The sequence below is a fragment of the Seriola lalandi genome, unplaced genomic scaffold, assembly GCF_002814215.2.
Source record: "Seriola lalandi dorsalis isolate HSWRI2012SDOR001 ecotype SW California unplaced genomic scaffold, Sedor1 jcf7180002054383, whole genome shotgun sequence".
Lineage (NCBI taxonomy): Eukaryota > Metazoa > Chordata > Actinopteri > Carangiformes > Carangidae > Seriola > Seriola lalandi.
This window is the reverse complement of record NW_019524936.1, coordinates 479,508-495,239: the sequence shown is the minus strand read 5'-3', so window position 1 is coordinate 495,239 and position 15,732 is coordinate 479,508. Positions and strand designations below refer to the sequence as shown.

The window sequence follows — 15,732 nt, the reverse complement described above, 5'->3', positions numbered from 1 at the left end:
TTGGAGAACTTGCCACAGTAAAAGCAAGAATTTATTTTGGGACCAATCAGACGCCTCCCTGATGGATAAGAATCTAAACATCTACAGTGCCAAAATGTTTTCCACAGTACTGTGTGTGTGATCATATATGACAGAGAAGAGCAGCAAATACTGAAACCAGAAAATGCTAAATGTGGTATTTTTGTTTGCTTGAAATTGAATTGATTTTCAGTTTAATTGTCAAATAATTTTGTGTCAATCAACTAATTGATTGATGGACTGATTGTTTCAGTTCTACAGTTAACTTCACAGCTTAACTTGATGCCTGTTTGACAAAATACACCATATCATAAGTCAGTGGGTGTCAGGTCAAGGAGGGAGGGCTGACTTGCTTGTGAAGCCCGTGGGAGGACAGGAGGAGGATATATGGAGGACAGAGACGCAAGGAAGCTTACTGTGATAATGAGGTCCAAACAGAGGCGACAAGTGTGCATCCTTCTACCCAACAAGCAGCACCTGGACTGTACTGTCAGGGTGAGTGGCTGTCAAAGTCCTTTTATTGATTTGTTTTACTTTAATCCCGATGCATCATATACCCCAGATTTACTTTCCCACTTAAAGGCCTTTCTTCTATGCCAGAGGCAGGACATGGACCACCCTGCTTTGGGTTTGGGAAATTTTGGTACTGTTTATCTTACTTGGTCGTATTGTTCAGGACTGTGCTTGAACTTAATTATTCTAATGCAAAAACTGAAATATTGAGTATCTGTTTCAGTATCTGTTCAAATTCTGCACTGAGCAGACTGGATCTGCCGTTCAAAAGTATTTTGATCATGCGAATGGAAACATTCGTAAAATCCCTGAACTCTCTCAATAGGGGCTGACATCTTTTTAAGGGAGGATGGTTGAGCTAATGGTAAGATCACATAAATGCTTCAAATCAGAGCGTTCAGCTCAATTCAATACGCAAAACTAAATAATGAAATGATTAAATATTCAAATAATAATAATTAGATAATAATAATAATTGAATATCTGATTTTACAGTTTCTGTAATCAAGGAGTCATCTCCATCATGTCAGCATTGGACCAAACTACTGTCTGATACCTAATAATGAGAAAAATACTGTATCAGTGTGAACCCAAAGCTCACAGGTTAGACTCGGAGCCACGTAGCTCTTGTGTGTGTCCCATTCTTATTGTGTTTTTCAGGTAAAAGCCAGAAGCCATGAGGTGTTGACCAGTGTACTGAAGCAGCTTGGCGTCAGTGATCTCCAGGTCTTCAGCCTGGCTGTTCTCAGAGGTCAGTCACTGTCTGTGTGGGCGTCAAGTGAAAATGTTTACACTTCATCCACTGAGGAATGCTGAGACTTAGGGAGGCTGCTCGTAATGAATCAACTTGTTCTCTTATCAGCCCGTGAAGTTAAAAATGACATTAATTATTGCTAATTGCTTGAATACTAATAAAACTGTTCACAATATTACCATTGGACTTGATGTTGATCTATGTTCCTTGAATGTGTGTGTTTTTCCCTCAGATAATGAATATCTCTTTCTGGATTTGGACCAAAAGCTGAGCAAGTATTTTGGCAAAAGATGGAGCAGAGGCTCCACAACAGTGGGTTTTTTTATTTTTATTTTTTATTATCTCACAACTTAATGAGCATCAGGTCTTTGTTGCATGAATTTTGTTTGTGTCTTCAAATATTAACTAGACTGCTTAGAAAACTCTTAAAATGAGTAATATAGCTCTTTGACTCTGTTAAAGTATTTATTCTAACTTTTCAGGTCCCATTCATCGTATTTCTGAGGGTGCAGTATTATGTGGAGAATGGGCTGCTAATATTGTGAGTTGGTCTCCCAAATACAAATCATAAATGTCTGCACAGGCCACTGTATAATCATACAATCAACATAACATTATGTTTTCTTATTTATTATTTCATGAGCTGCTGATCAGTGAAATGAAATGACGGCTCTCAAACCCCCATGAAACAAAGATGACCTTTGTCACCCGATCTCCGCTTTGTTTCAGGAGCAGCAAAGTACAGCAGCTCTACTACACTGAGCTGAGGCAGAAGGCGCTGCGCTCACAGAGCCGCCATCAGGAAGCTTTGTTTTTCCAGCTGGCAGCGTCTGCGCTTCAGGCTGAAGTCGGAGATCTGGAGCAGAGAGAGGAGGAGAAAAGACAGGAGAGAAAACACAGATGTTACTTTCTTCCTGAAGATTACTTCCCCTCCTGGGTAAAAATACAAAAAAAATAAATAAATAAGTGTGACACTTTCAACCTAACCTTAGAAATCATATTAATTTTATGTGCATGTTTGCATGCTCAGCTGATAAAGCGTCGTGGACGAGACTACCTGCTCCAGCACTGCCCTGTGTTGCACGGTGAGCTGAGAGGCGTGTCACGTAGCCAAGCTATCCTGCAGTTTATAAAAGAGGCCAGCAGCCTGCAGGATGGACCGGTCACCTTCTACAGGATGAGACAGGTCAGACTGCACCGACTCACGCTCAGCATTTAAATTAACTGAGGAAAACCACCAGAAATGGGCCCTAATAACCATAAAACCACTGGTCCTATTATAATGAAACTCAGTCATGCTGCATTATTTGTCTATCTGACTTATCTTGTTCATTTATACGAATTTGTTCTGATGCCTGGCATGAGAAAAGAGCTGAGTATCACTTGTTTGGCCTCATAATGGCTCATCCTGCATTTCTGCACATATTGAAGTGAGGAAACACACTCTCTGCTGCAGCATCTGTTTTATGAGCTCATGTTTTATAATTTAAACTCTGCTTCTTTTATGTGCAGGAGAAAAAGGAGCTGAGAAGTTCAATCCTTCTTGGTGTGGCAGTGAAAGGAGTCCGTATTTATCAGGTGGTTCCACCCCCCCAGTGACTGATAGCATTACATAAAGTTAGGGAATTCATTTTGGCACATGCACATTAATCCATGAAGGGTTTGACTCGTAGATGTAAATTAAATTCTCTGGAAAAGTGAGTTGAGATGGCTTGTATTATAAATGTGAACTGATTTTGATTTTTCTCAAGGGGGTGGAGGGGAAACTGTGTCTGTTGTATGATTTTTCCTGGACCGATATTGACCGCTTCACTTTCCAGGTTGGTCCTAAGAACACAATACGCCCCTAAGCATAGTTATATCCACAGAAACTTGCATATTGACACCTATACGAGCTTTGGTCTTGACCTTTCTGTTGCTTTCCAGGGCAGCAGGTTTGAAATCGCTGCAGTCGGCTCTCTGTGCCTCCCGAAGCTGGTGTATTACACTCACTCAGCCTTCCACTCCAAACACGTCCTGAAACACCTCAGTGATAGTCACCGGCTCCGCATCAACACCAGAGATGCAGTCAACTCCATCCAACAGCTGGAAGACATGCAGGGTCAGCAGGCTCATCCTACTCTGCTCCAACACCTCAGGGTTTTCTTTTTGTCATACATGTACGTGAGGTAACAGCCTCCGTATTCTAGGCCAAGTGTTTGCAATATAAATCAGTGATAAATCCTTTCATTTCAGACTCATCACAGACTCCTTTATGCCTCCTCTCAATAGGTTTTGTCATTCCAGTGAGAGCATCCTATCATATTGTCCTTGGGAAAACCCTGCAAAGAATATTAATCTGACCCCAAGCTACAGCAGTATTGAAAACAAGCAATGAAAATAGAACAATATGGGACCTTTAAACTGTTTCTTACATAATCACAAGCCAAAGGTGTCTCTTTCTTTTATTTCTTTTTCTTTTTTTTTTGCTGTGTATCTGCAGCCAGTCAGTTCTACAAAGAGGCGTACATCTGTGACATGGCACGCTTAAGGCAGACACTTCAAAGCGGCAGCCTCACATCCTCAATGTCTGACTGCAGCGTTGCAGTGATAACAAGCACAGCCTGGTCCAAAGAGGAGGAGGAGGAGGAGGAGGAAGATGAAGGCTCTGTCACAGGTTAGCTGAGAAGAAAATGTCCATGATCAAATATGTTTGGCAGCTACTTCCCATCTTGTATATTCTATACCACAAAAGGTTTCTTAGAATACAATGACAATGATGATAATGATAATGGAGATAAATGAAAATCAAGAGTGCACATTGAGCATCTCTGTGTTTATGTTTATTGTGGCAGAGTTTGAGTGGTGCATCGATGAACCAGAAGAGGTTTTTGTTGACAACCCAGCTGAAGTGTCCTGGCTAGCTGAGCTGGTCCATGGTGCGTCTGTTGATGGACCCTTGGTGTTACCCTCTACTTGGGCAGGTTGGTCTAAAAAAAAAAAAAAAAGCAAAGACATCTAAACATCATCTAAAATCATCACATCCATGTGTTTATGAATTCATGCACACAACATAATTTATGTTCTCTTTCATGATCAGCTGTCACCGTGGAAATGAAACAGGTGAGCGAACTGCAGATCTCTCTGACTGATCATTTCCAGCACAGACCTGCATCAAAGGTTTCAGTGTTGTCTCTGATCTTTTGCAGGTTCTGAGGAGGAGAGCTGATGAAGGGGTTTCAGTGGACTAATGTACCGCCAGCGGCAAGAAGGACTTATTACATGTTCTGCAGCTCAGGACAGTACCGCTGATATTAATGCCCTGATGCTAACGTTGCTTTTCAAATCAGTAATCAGAGACCAATCCTGTGCCTAATGCATAAATTATAATCATAATTACTGTATAGTTTCAGTGCGGCATTAGCTCAGTTCCTTTATCATCAAATTATACAAAATGTATAAATGAAAATGAAACTAATATCAATAACAGTAAAAATATTTATATAATGTACATATAATATGATAATATGTACTGATTTTAACTTCTAGTCTTTGCTGTTTTTTTCTCATCTGTCAACTTTAGGTACCACGGATTTACCTAAATTTATAAAAAGAACATGACATTAATCTCGATTGTTGTCGTTGTTATTGATGATTTTTCTAAAATAGATTACTACTTTTAGTGTGACATCATGACCAATTCGGATTGAAATTATTGTCTTTTGAGTTATGTTTGCTTGTTTGTTTTTGTCTTTTTATTTCAATGGTTCTGTAGAGCCATAGACTGTATATAAAGATCTTATCATATATCTTCTATATAATATAATATATGATAATATAATTCATAAAATAACAAAATAATACTGATATATGATGGAAAGTAACATATATCTCCATATATATATCTTATAAATATCTTTATTAACAGCACATGTGGAGAACAGATTAGCAAACGTCATCGTATAGTCAACCAATCAGTGACAGCTTGTGACCAAAACACGGAAGAAGCTCAAACAGTGGCGAAAGCAAAAGTTAAGACTCTTCCTTTGACACATAAATGCGGCCTAAACGTTATTATATTCAGTTAAAACAGCAGGAACACTAGGTCACAACGTTGTGTCTAGATGGCTGTGTCATGGTTTCGTGTTGCTGTGCCCCTGTGTTTTGCGGTTTTATCGTTGGCAGTCGCCATCGTTGGACAGAAGCAGGGTAAGCGGATTCAGTATGATGAAGCTGAATGTGTGAAATGGTGCAAAATGTCGCTGTAACAGTGTCCTGGAGCAGCAGCAGTGTATAGTTCTCAGTCTTGTCTGTAGGTAAAACAGGTAACGCATGTAATATAGACTAACAGCGCCCCCACCTGGCGCCTTTTCCGTTTGTGTTCCTTGTGTAACACCAGGGCTGTTCACAGGGATGCCGCCTCCTCTGCCTGTAGCCCTCGGTGTTTGTTCCCTGGCCGGGATGGCACTTGTTTGGAGGGACATTAGCTCGAAGATGAAGGGTGACAACCGGACGTTAAGCGGTCTTCTGAGTCAGTATCTGGGGGTGAAGGCTTTAGGCTGGCTGGGCAGACGACAGAGAAAGAAACTTGAATCCGACACGCTCAATGTGAAGCGAGTCCAGGAGGAGACGCTGCTGAAGCGCCTGAGTAAAAACGCAAACACATGTTATGGAAAACAGTTTGACTTCTGCTCAATCAAAGGTAAGAAACGAAATAAGATTGTGGAAATGAACGGTTCCAGGCGTGTGGGCATTTGGTTGTAAAACCAGCTCTCACACGGATTTGTCCTCTGACTTACTGTGATGTAAGGTTGCTTATATATGGTCAGAGTCTATAGGCTGCACGGCAGTCAATGACAGCAGGGCAGGAAACAGGATTTTACTGAGGTCAAGGCACCAGATTACCAAAGAGCCACCCCACTCCCCCGAGGAATTTTTGAGTAGACTTCATATCGTTCTTCACATTAATCTAATGGTTGATTTCATTATCAATCAGTCAAATAAGCAGTCTTGAACTTGAAGTCTTTAAAAAGTGAAAAATGCCTGTCAATTCCTCTCAGCTCAAGGCAATGTTTACATATTTCATATTTGATTAGACAGTCGTTTAAAAATACGTTTATTTACTTTGACCTGACAAGAAATGTGTCAAATTCTCACATTTCAGAAGCTGGAACCACCATTTTAGTTAAAAATTGGCTAAAAAGATTAACAGACTATCAGATTATAAATGCATTTATTTATTTCAATTTATATTTATTCAGCTGTTAAATTAATTACTATCTTCTTTAAATTGAATCTACCCAAAACCATATTCCCCCTTTCTTTCTTTTTTAGTTTTTTAAAATTAATTATTAAGTGTACACATTTAAGAAAATGGTGAAAAATGTCCATGACAGTTTCCCATCATCGAAGTTGATGTCTTCAAATTGCATGTTTTATCCAAAAATGAACAAACAGAGCCGGAATCCCAAACATACTCAATTTACTCTCATATAAGATGCTAATTCTTCAAATGTTTCAAATTCATAAAAGTCCTGCCTGTAAAAATATGCATGAAGATCATTCTGACTATAATGCTGTCAAACCCATGAGGAATTAAATGATCTAAGATAAAGCTGTGGGTCACTTGAAGAAGCTTTATGAAGACATGAACATTGTAGTTAATTCTTGACCTTGGTTAACAGTATTTATGGCTGTATAATTTCAACTCAAAGGTCCAATTATTTGCTCTTTCTGAGCTTTTAACCTCATTTCATGGTCTTCATCAGCGAAGTGAAGATTACAAAATGATTAAATGCGGAAATCAAAATATTCTCTAAACAAACTTTACTTGAGTTTAAACTGGTTGTTCACAGTTACGATGACGTTGTTTCAGACAGTGCAACCTTCCGGGCACGTCACCCCATCACCACATACGAGCACTACCGAGAGCTCATCAGACACATCGCTGCAGGAGAGGAGAAGGTGATCATTGCTGAGAAGCCGCTGATCCTGGCCATGACCTCTGGGACGTCAGGAGCCAGCGCCATGCTGCTCAGCACCAAAGACACCAACACTGAGTTCTTCCTGCAGGTGAAGCCACTGCTTGGTCTTGATGATGTGTTGGCCCTGTTGCAGCCTGTGTTGTGCTACTGTCCATATAAAACTATGATAATAACAATTTTTATTTGTGTGTTTCCACCAGGGAGTGAGTGTGTGTTTGAATGCCATGCGTCAGGCATTCCCTGCGACTGACAGCCTCCAGCGCACAACCAAGTTCTTCTACACACCTACTTTTCGCCAGTCTGAGGCCGGCATTCCCATTGGACCAAACTCATCTACACCAGCGTCCTCCCGCCACATGCTGAACCTCTACACCACCCCAGCGCCTGCCTTTGAGGTACAATAAACATATTGATTAGTCTGGGCGTTACGTCTTCGCCCCGTGATGAAAGATTTACGGTGTGTGATTAACACTTCAAGGTTTTAGCCGTTTCTGAACATTGTTTTTATGGTTTGCTTTTGGTTTGCATGCAGAACTTAATTCAATTTCCTAATGACTTCCAACTAAACTGTAATGTACCTGTCTCTGAAGGTTCCCAGTGAGAAGGACACACTCTACCTGCACCTCCTTTTTGCTCTGAAAGATCCCAGTGTGGGAACACTGGAGTCCAACTTTGCCTCCACGGTTTTCTATGCTTTCAGTGCCCTGCAGGTACTGCATCGTTCACGTCACGATTTATTAACGGTTGCATGTCATGTATAAACATTTTATGTGTTTTTTTGCATCATGCTATTCTCTACTGGATTAGATTCATGTAGGAAACTGTGGAAAATGTTACAGAAAATAATAAGAAGCAAAAAAAAAAAAAAAAATCCCACAAATTTAGTTCATAATTGTAAAATCAATGACATCATTTCAAAATGTAATTTCTATCTGATCTCTCTCCCTCTCTGTCCTGTAGGATCGTTGGCAGGAGCTTGTGGAGGACATTGAGCGAGGAAAGGTCAGCGGTGCTCTGGCTCTGGAGCCCAAAGTGAGGGCCGGGCTTGAAGCTCTGATGAAGCCAGACCCAGAAAGAGCCACTCAGCTCCGGGCCCACTTCCAGGACGGTTTCAGGGGGATCGCCAAGCGGCTGTGGCCTCACCTCCACCTGGTGCTGGCGGTGGACTCAGGCTCCAATCAGATCTATGGGGAAATGTTGAGGGAGAATTACTGCCAGGGAATTCCTTTCTACTCCCCCTTTTATGCTGCTACTGAAGGTAACAACCATTATGCAACCCTGGACACTACTGTGGGAACAGCTGGTGTAAATGACAAAGTCAAGTCAGTTTTGATGGTAGGGTGGCCAGGAAGTTTCCGTCTGACATAGCATGTGGAAGGTGTGTGTCCTACTGTACTGCCCACATGAGTTCGCATAATCCATGGTCAAGCAAATTGCGCATTAAATATATATTAAACAGAATGACAGTAAGTAAATTGCTTTACACACAGCAGGACTCTTCAGTTAAGTTGTTTAAAGTTCAAATTCAGTGATTTCCAGTTGTGTTATTTTTAGTCATTTACCATATAAAGTACTTTTTCTGGCTACAGATTCACAGATGCAAATGAGTTGTGTGTGTTTCTTCATTGTCGGTAAATAAAGAGATTAACGATGCCACTTTTGGCTGTTATAACTTCTGATGACAGTTTATAATTTAACTGATTAATCGTTTAATCAAAAATAAAACATCAACATCATTAGTTTTGGTCTCAACAGAAGAGAGAGAGATCTCTGAGGTTAAATCGAGGTCTGAGCATGAATGACTGATGGCACCAATTAAAAGATTTTTTGGATTATTATTTCAATATTTACAAGTTAGAAAGTCATCCATCAGCTTTAATTGAATGTATGGGCCCCTCCAGGTCTAATAGGGGTGAACCTGTGGCCTCAGGAGCCAAGCAGACGCTATCTGCTGTGTCCTCGCTCCATGTTCTGCGAGTTCCTGCCCGAGAGCAGCCTGGAGGAGGAGATGCCTCACACTCTGCTGATGGAGGAGGTGAAGGAGGGACAAAACTACGAACTTGTCATCACAAATGCTTCAGGACTCTTCAGGTACGAAATGTTTTTTTTTTACCTCGTGTTGTGAAACATCTATCTATCTGCCTGAATTATACAGAGGCTTGTTTGCTCTGATTTTAAAGGGTTAATTGTCAATCAAGTGCCCTTCGGTCAAATGTTAGCCTCCAAAAAGTTTTGTGAATGAAATTATGTCCCACGATTGCTTTGTGTTATTGGTTTAGTGATGTGTTATCACTTGACTGCAATCTATCATGACAGATTCAGAATGATAAAGCTGATGTCAAGATTTGTGATCTGGCTCCATCAGACAGATCTGATATACAATTAGACTTTAACATTATAACTAACTGTTACAGCTACATAAGTGACACTGGTATTTTGCTGTTTTCACAGATATCGCGTTGGAGACATTGTGAAAGTAGTTGGGTTCCATAATCAGTGCCCCATCGTTGAGTTTCAGTACAGGTACAGTATGGCAGTACAAATAAATGCAAGTGTATCATCTCGTGCTCATGCATGTGTGCTTAGGTAAATGTTAAATGTTTTCTCCCTGCCTCTGTCTCCTGCCAGACGTGGCCAGATGTTGAACGTTCGAGGGGAGAAGGTGACTGAAGTGTTGTTCCTTGATGCTCTGAAGAAAGCTGTTGCTCAGTGGCCAGGAGCTCAGCTGGTCGACTACTGCTGCGCTGAGAGTGGCATCCTGGGTAAGACGTCTCGATTATGCCGCTCGGTCATATCAGAATTTGTATTCTGTGAGTGTTGATTCAGTTTGCGCTGTAATGAATCTCACTTCACTGTGGTGTTGTAGGAGATTCAATAGGCGGCTCAGATCCTCATTACCAGGTGTTTGTAGAGCTGAAAGGTGTGAGGAACCTCACAGAGGAGCAACGATACAAGGTAAGACAATCCGAGAAAGCAGCAAAAATACACAGCATGCCCGCACTTTATTATAAAATCACTCTTTATTGTTTTTCTCTGAATGCTGTCTTCTCTCCTTCCCCCCAGCTGGACATCTCTCTCCAGCAGGACTCGGCTGTCTACAAGTCTTTCCGTATCAAAGGCAGCATCGGACCAATGAGGGTGCAGCTGGTGGCGGATGGTGCGTTCAAGGAACTTCGTAAGCAGATGATGGCCTTCTCAAACACATCACCCAACACTTTCAAAATGCACCGGGTGCTGCGCAGGAAAGAATACGCTGATTTCTTATTGGGAAAAACGGTTTCCTGAAGCCTCCTGTTGTGGGGAAAGAGATAAAGCTTGTGACTCTGACTGTGGTGAACACTGACTGACTCACATGTCTCTGGTTTTTTATTAACTGTTCATCAAGGAGTTGGTGAATTGTGCCTTTGGCAACCGTTAAAGACAAAAACACATCATTCATTTTTGCCAATTAAAAATGTTAATTTGACTGATGTATTTTCTCCACCATATTTATAATTTTATTAAAGGGTGTTGTTAAACTGTTACTATAGCTTTGTTTAATGAACCTCATCTCTCCCCCATGACAGTCAGAGTTAAACCATATGCAGTGTATATACTGTACCAAAGATTTATGAGTGAAGTTGTGAGTGAAAAACTGCTACATAAATGAATCTAACCAGGTTTCATTTTGTTGCCTTATAACAGGTGGCTGATATTCTTTAACATTTACATTGCTACATAATTTTTAAAATATTACCCTTTCAATAGATCCCAACTGGTGCAACATCTGAGAAGATTTTCATGTAAAAATAAACCTTATTTGCATAAATCTTGGAGTGGGGCTGCAATGCAGCAGAGAAAAGCATCGTAAGCCTTTTAACTCCGAAACTTTGTATTTCCACAAGTAAAATCCTGGTGTAAGTTATGGCCTCTTATACTGTAAATAATAAAGAAAAATCTGAAAGTGAAATACTGTACGGGATGTTACCTCATCAGGAACAAGCCTATGAAATCTGGACTCACTAGCATTACATGTTTTGTCCCTTTTTGTATCCTCTTGTAGAGAGTAGGTGCCGTATGCTGGGAAAAGTAAGCATGCAATTTGCAGTTTATTGTAATGACTTTATATCATGTCTTGGAGCTGAAAATTATTATTGCATTTGTCTCCAGAACTGTTACTTCATCTTAATAAGCTCTCCCTTTGGAAACACAATATCCAGATAATTTAAATTTGCCAGCTTTCTTTCAGAGCCTCCTGCAGCTAGCTGCTAATTTCTGCCCATTTTGAGCCCAGAGGATCATTCAGATTAGAAGTTCTGTTGCTTCTTGTTGGCTGGCAGAAAACACGCTAGCTGGTGTGGGTTTTATTTACCTTTCACCATCTGACCAACTACCGTACCCATATTTACAAATGATACCTTATCATCAGCCACTAGAGGGGGCTAGTCTCATGTGTAAGACGTAAGACATTTGTGCTGTCAGGCTTCAGGCAGCCAGATTCACTACTTATTTGTGTTATCATCCCCTTTCTCTAAGCTGGATTCTTGATCATATCTCTGTTAGTGCCTTTAGGGTGAAGCCCGTCACTGTAAGTCAACCAAACATAAAACCAGAGGCAAGCAAGAGTCTGAACAGCAGTTTACTAAAGTGCAAATGCAGAATAATGGAGATTTTTATAAGTTTTTTATATTTAGATGACATATAGTTTGGACTTTGCTAACTTCAACATTATTGTATTTAATAGAATTTTATCCCAACTGCACTGCTAGTCAAACATTTATTATGTTGTCAAAGAAAAATTGCATTTAAACACTGAACAAGCCCCTTTCTGAAAGTCTGTAAGTCTCATGTGTTGTTGCATGGCTCACTCCTCTCCTGCAGGTCTCTCCGCTCACAAAGTGGGCTAATATTTTTAGTAATGTCCCATTTCAGCAGAGATTTGACACTGCTCTGGCTTTATTCTGGCTTCATAGTGTGATCAGACCGAAGCATAAAAAGCTAAATTTACCTCATCGAAGCTCAGGCCGAATGGGCCTTTTCATGAGATGGTGACGCCAAGGAAGAGAGGCTGAGGGGCTGTTTTCCCTCTCTGGAGGTTTTAAAGGGTTTAACCTGTAGTTACCGGAGGAAGTGAGAGTCTCTTATCTTCCTCACGTTCACCAGCACTTTCAAGGTCACAGGTTTATTGCCTATTGACTTATGAAGCTTGAACACAGACATTTATTAGCTTTAAAGAGCTGGAAGCACGAAAACGAAGACACTGAACTTTCGCTTTTCTTTGCCGTTGTAATAGGTGTACATTGTGACTGTGCAAATTGTGTTGATTTTCAGACTTTAATGTCAGATGAAGAATCATTTTCATCCATAAGTCAAAAGATTTCCTAAACTAATGAATGTAAAAATGCAGGAGTAAGTTACAAAATGTGCCTTATTGTCTCAGTCTGGCAAGATCGCACTTTGAAAATGTTGAACATATTTGAACAAAATAGGGACATTAAATAATTTTTATGTGTTCGTGTACTTTTGTGAATTAGTTTATTACAATTCAGTATGATAATTTCTCAAAAATGTGAGTGACTGTGATAAATTGAATGAGGAGAAACTGTTTGTTGATGATGACACTGTTTTATTGTGAGAATATGATACAGAAATCAAGCGTGTTCCCAGTCATTGGATCCATGCTTTGACTTTGTTTTTTAAATTTTATTATCATTACTTATTCTGGTCGTTTTCTAGTTGCTGTTGAGTGTCATGGTAGTGTGTGTTCTCCCTCTGTCTGTCATCCACACAGGCCTGGAAGATTTGTGCACACACACACAAACACATAGAGCCTCTGTGCACATCTGCTCAGTCACAAGTTAATTCAGTGTAAACAGCAGAGATTTGACAATGATGGGCTTGATTTCTCAATGGGTTTGCTGAGGGAAGGAGGTTGTGTTTAATTGAGAGAAAGGATGTTGCATGTTGAGTGAATGATGCCGGATATAAAAGCTTATCTATCTTACAGTTTAAATCAGGATTAAGGCTGTGTTTTTTTCCATTCAGGTTTAAAATGGTAAGAGTTTGTTTTGTAAATATCAATAAACAGCTGATTCAGTTTGTATTTCAAATTTGAATTTACCCATTTTAAATCAAGTAATACCCCTCAGGTTTCATCTCCAGCAGACATTTAGACAAGCTAGGAACTATGGGAAATGTAGTTGGGATTGTATTTCACCTGGCTGCCTGTGCGTCACTCTGTCGTATTAGACTGTGGAGTAGATAGTGAGCATGTTTAATGGATTAGCCTCTTTATTAGAGACAAGCAGAGATGGATGAACTACAAGAAGACGGGACAATGAGAAGCCATTAAAAATAAATAGCAGTGAATGGCTGCCAGGGCTTGAATAGGATCCGAGAGGGGGAACAATACCCTGTTACAGTCTGCGAAACAGTCTTTTACTTTCACTGGTTGTCTTTTTTTAACCCCCTTTTCCTCCAAATGGAGCTCACCTGTGCAGCCTGATGGATGGATTAATTACTCTCTGCATTTTAATCACCTTTTCTCCACAGAATTTTCTGACTGACAGGATGTTAATGATGAGTTTACAAAGTGTCTTCTTCCCCACACAGAGTCAGGATTTACTGAATTTCATCCAATTAGCATTTTAATTCATTTAAATTTCACATTAAAGGTGTCCAGTGTGATCATCATTCACCACTTCTTTGACCTGGTTATTCTTAGAGATCTGCAGTTTGCTTCCAGGACTGTCAATCTAGATCCAATCCATACATACATTTTCACCCTAAAGATTACAAACTTCATTGTCGGCTTGAGGAAACGCCCACACAGCTGCCGAATCTGTTCAACTTTAGATAGATTACCAATGCCCCCGCAAGAAACTTGTTCATTTATATTCCTTTTCTCATCAGTTTTTGTTTACTTGTCTCCCAATTTGCATGACGTTACACTTGATGTATGGTCTAGGAAATGTATTGTAAAGATTTTTTTCTTTTTCTATGAGGGGCATAGAAAGACTAAAATATTCCCGTTTCAAACCCGATATGTCTCATGCAGCCTATTTCACATGCTCCTAAGTTTTGAAATGATATATTGTTGTAGAATCTTCTCTGCGTTTTCCTGCTCTGCTTTTTCCTCTAGCGGCTGGGTAAATCGATACAACCTCGACATCCTCAAGCTCCACATAAATCACAGTGATAATTCTGCTTCACAATTCAGTAAAACTCAGACCTTTACTTCTGCTGAAACCTCTCGTCACCGACTCTAAAATGAACAGAATTGTCTCAGTCTTCTGCCCATTTTCTAACCCTCTCCTGTCAAAAGCTGTAACGTTTTAATATGGACAAATTATGTTAAAATATTGCATTTAAAACCTGTGCTGGACTCCCATCATTTAACATCTCAAAAAAAAAGATCCATCTAATTATCAGGTTACCTCATCCAGTTTGCAATCATTAACATTTAATGAGAGTCACATTAATTACATTAATGGTAGGCTCATCTTTCCCTGATTCCTGTAAAATCTAATGAGATTACTGTTGACAAAGTTCTTTTAAAATGGAAAAGATATGTTTTAGGATAGACATCCCTATCTAGAGGTATTTCCCTCATCAGCTAAGCGGTGCTGTTTGTTTGGGTCAAAGTGAGCTAAGACACGACGTTTCTTTGGTGTGTTCAGCATCAAGTCCTCATGACAAACATCTCCAGGCTTATCCTTTTAATCCCCTCTTAGCGGCTTTCATCCCAGAGCTTTAATTCTCTCATGAGGATACTGTGGAGGCTGGGAGGGCAACAGAGACCAGCTCCATCCAGAAGAGACAAGTTTGAAACAGTCATATTCTAGGAATGGGATTTGAGGGCTACAGTCATTACAGCTCATGCAACTCCTTCACTCAGCAAAGTAGATGTAAAAGAAAAAAAATAAGTAAATGGGAATACCCCCCCACCCCCACCCCCCCTCGATTTCACGTTTTCCCTTGAGTCAGACTCCCATGAGAGAACAGCACAATAGGACACAGTCCAACTGAATACAATAGGCTGCACTGACCGACATGCAGGTAATCCATCTTTCCTTGATTTGCAGACATCCACACAAAAGCCATGTGCTGATAGTAGCACTATGGGGTGTAATGGTGCTGTCACCTGCTCCAAAAGCATCCTCCCTCCCTCCTCCCTCCACTGCTCGCTTCTCGCTCCCACACCCTCTCTCTCTCTCTCTCTCTCTCTCTCTCTCTCTCTCTTTCTTTCTCTCTATCTCTCTATACCCCCGCCACAGATGAAAACAGGTCCCCACAGAGGATGCCAGCATCTCATTGGCTGGGATATCACAGGAGTGGATGGAAGCAGGAGCAAGACAGACAGACAGAGGGAGGAGAGAGAGAGAGAGAGAGAAAGAGAGAGAGTAGCGAGTAGGGGAGAAAGCTCAAGAAGATGCAACTACTCTGCCACAGCATCCTGACAGAGCACTGAGCTGAGGGATGAGAGAGGTGTAGACACATGTTTTT

General features: G+C 40.6%; 2 protein-coding genes across 3 annotated transcripts; both read left to right on the top strand.

Annotated features, from left to right (window-relative positions):
- The first annotated feature begins 422 nt into the window (after positions 1 to 422).
- LOC111657107 (FERM domain-containing protein 6-like) lies at positions 423 to 4,891 on the top strand. Its single transcript, XM_023409102.2, has 13 exons — positions 423 to 513; positions 1,192 to 1,282; positions 1,518 to 1,597; positions 1,768 to 1,826; positions 2,015 to 2,222; positions 2,316 to 2,471; positions 2,798 to 2,863; positions 3,037 to 3,105; positions 3,212 to 3,386; positions 3,768 to 3,941; positions 4,120 to 4,248; positions 4,365 to 4,387; positions 4,474 to 4,891. Exons 1-13 carry the CDS (start codon positions 442 to 444, stop codon positions 4,513 to 4,515), a joined length of 1,344 nt encoding a protein of 447 aa, XP_023264870.2. The 5' UTR covers positions 423 to 441; the 3' UTR covers positions 4,516 to 4,891.
- Positions 4,892 to 5,251: 360 nt separating this feature from the next.
- On the top strand, positions 5,252 to 10,772 carry ghdc (GH3 domain containing). Of its 2 annotated transcripts, none has more exons than XM_023409201.2 (11): positions 5,252 to 5,473; positions 5,676 to 5,966; positions 7,140 to 7,336; positions 7,449 to 7,643; positions 7,839 to 7,958; positions 8,209 to 8,506; positions 9,150 to 9,339; positions 9,700 to 9,771; positions 9,877 to 10,010; positions 10,115 to 10,203; positions 10,312 to 10,772. In XM_023409201.2, exons 1-11 carry the CDS (start codon positions 5,389 to 5,391, stop codon positions 10,531 to 10,533), a joined length of 1,893 nt encoding a protein of 630 aa, XP_023264969.1. In that variant the 5' UTR covers positions 5,252 to 5,388; the 3' UTR covers positions 10,534 to 10,772. The 2 variants fall into 2 exon arrangements, with proteins under 2 accessions (XP_023264969.1, XP_023264968.1); XM_023409200.2 differs by having other exon boundaries at positions 5,664 to 5,966.
- Positions 10,773 to 15,732: the final 4,960 nt, after the last annotated feature.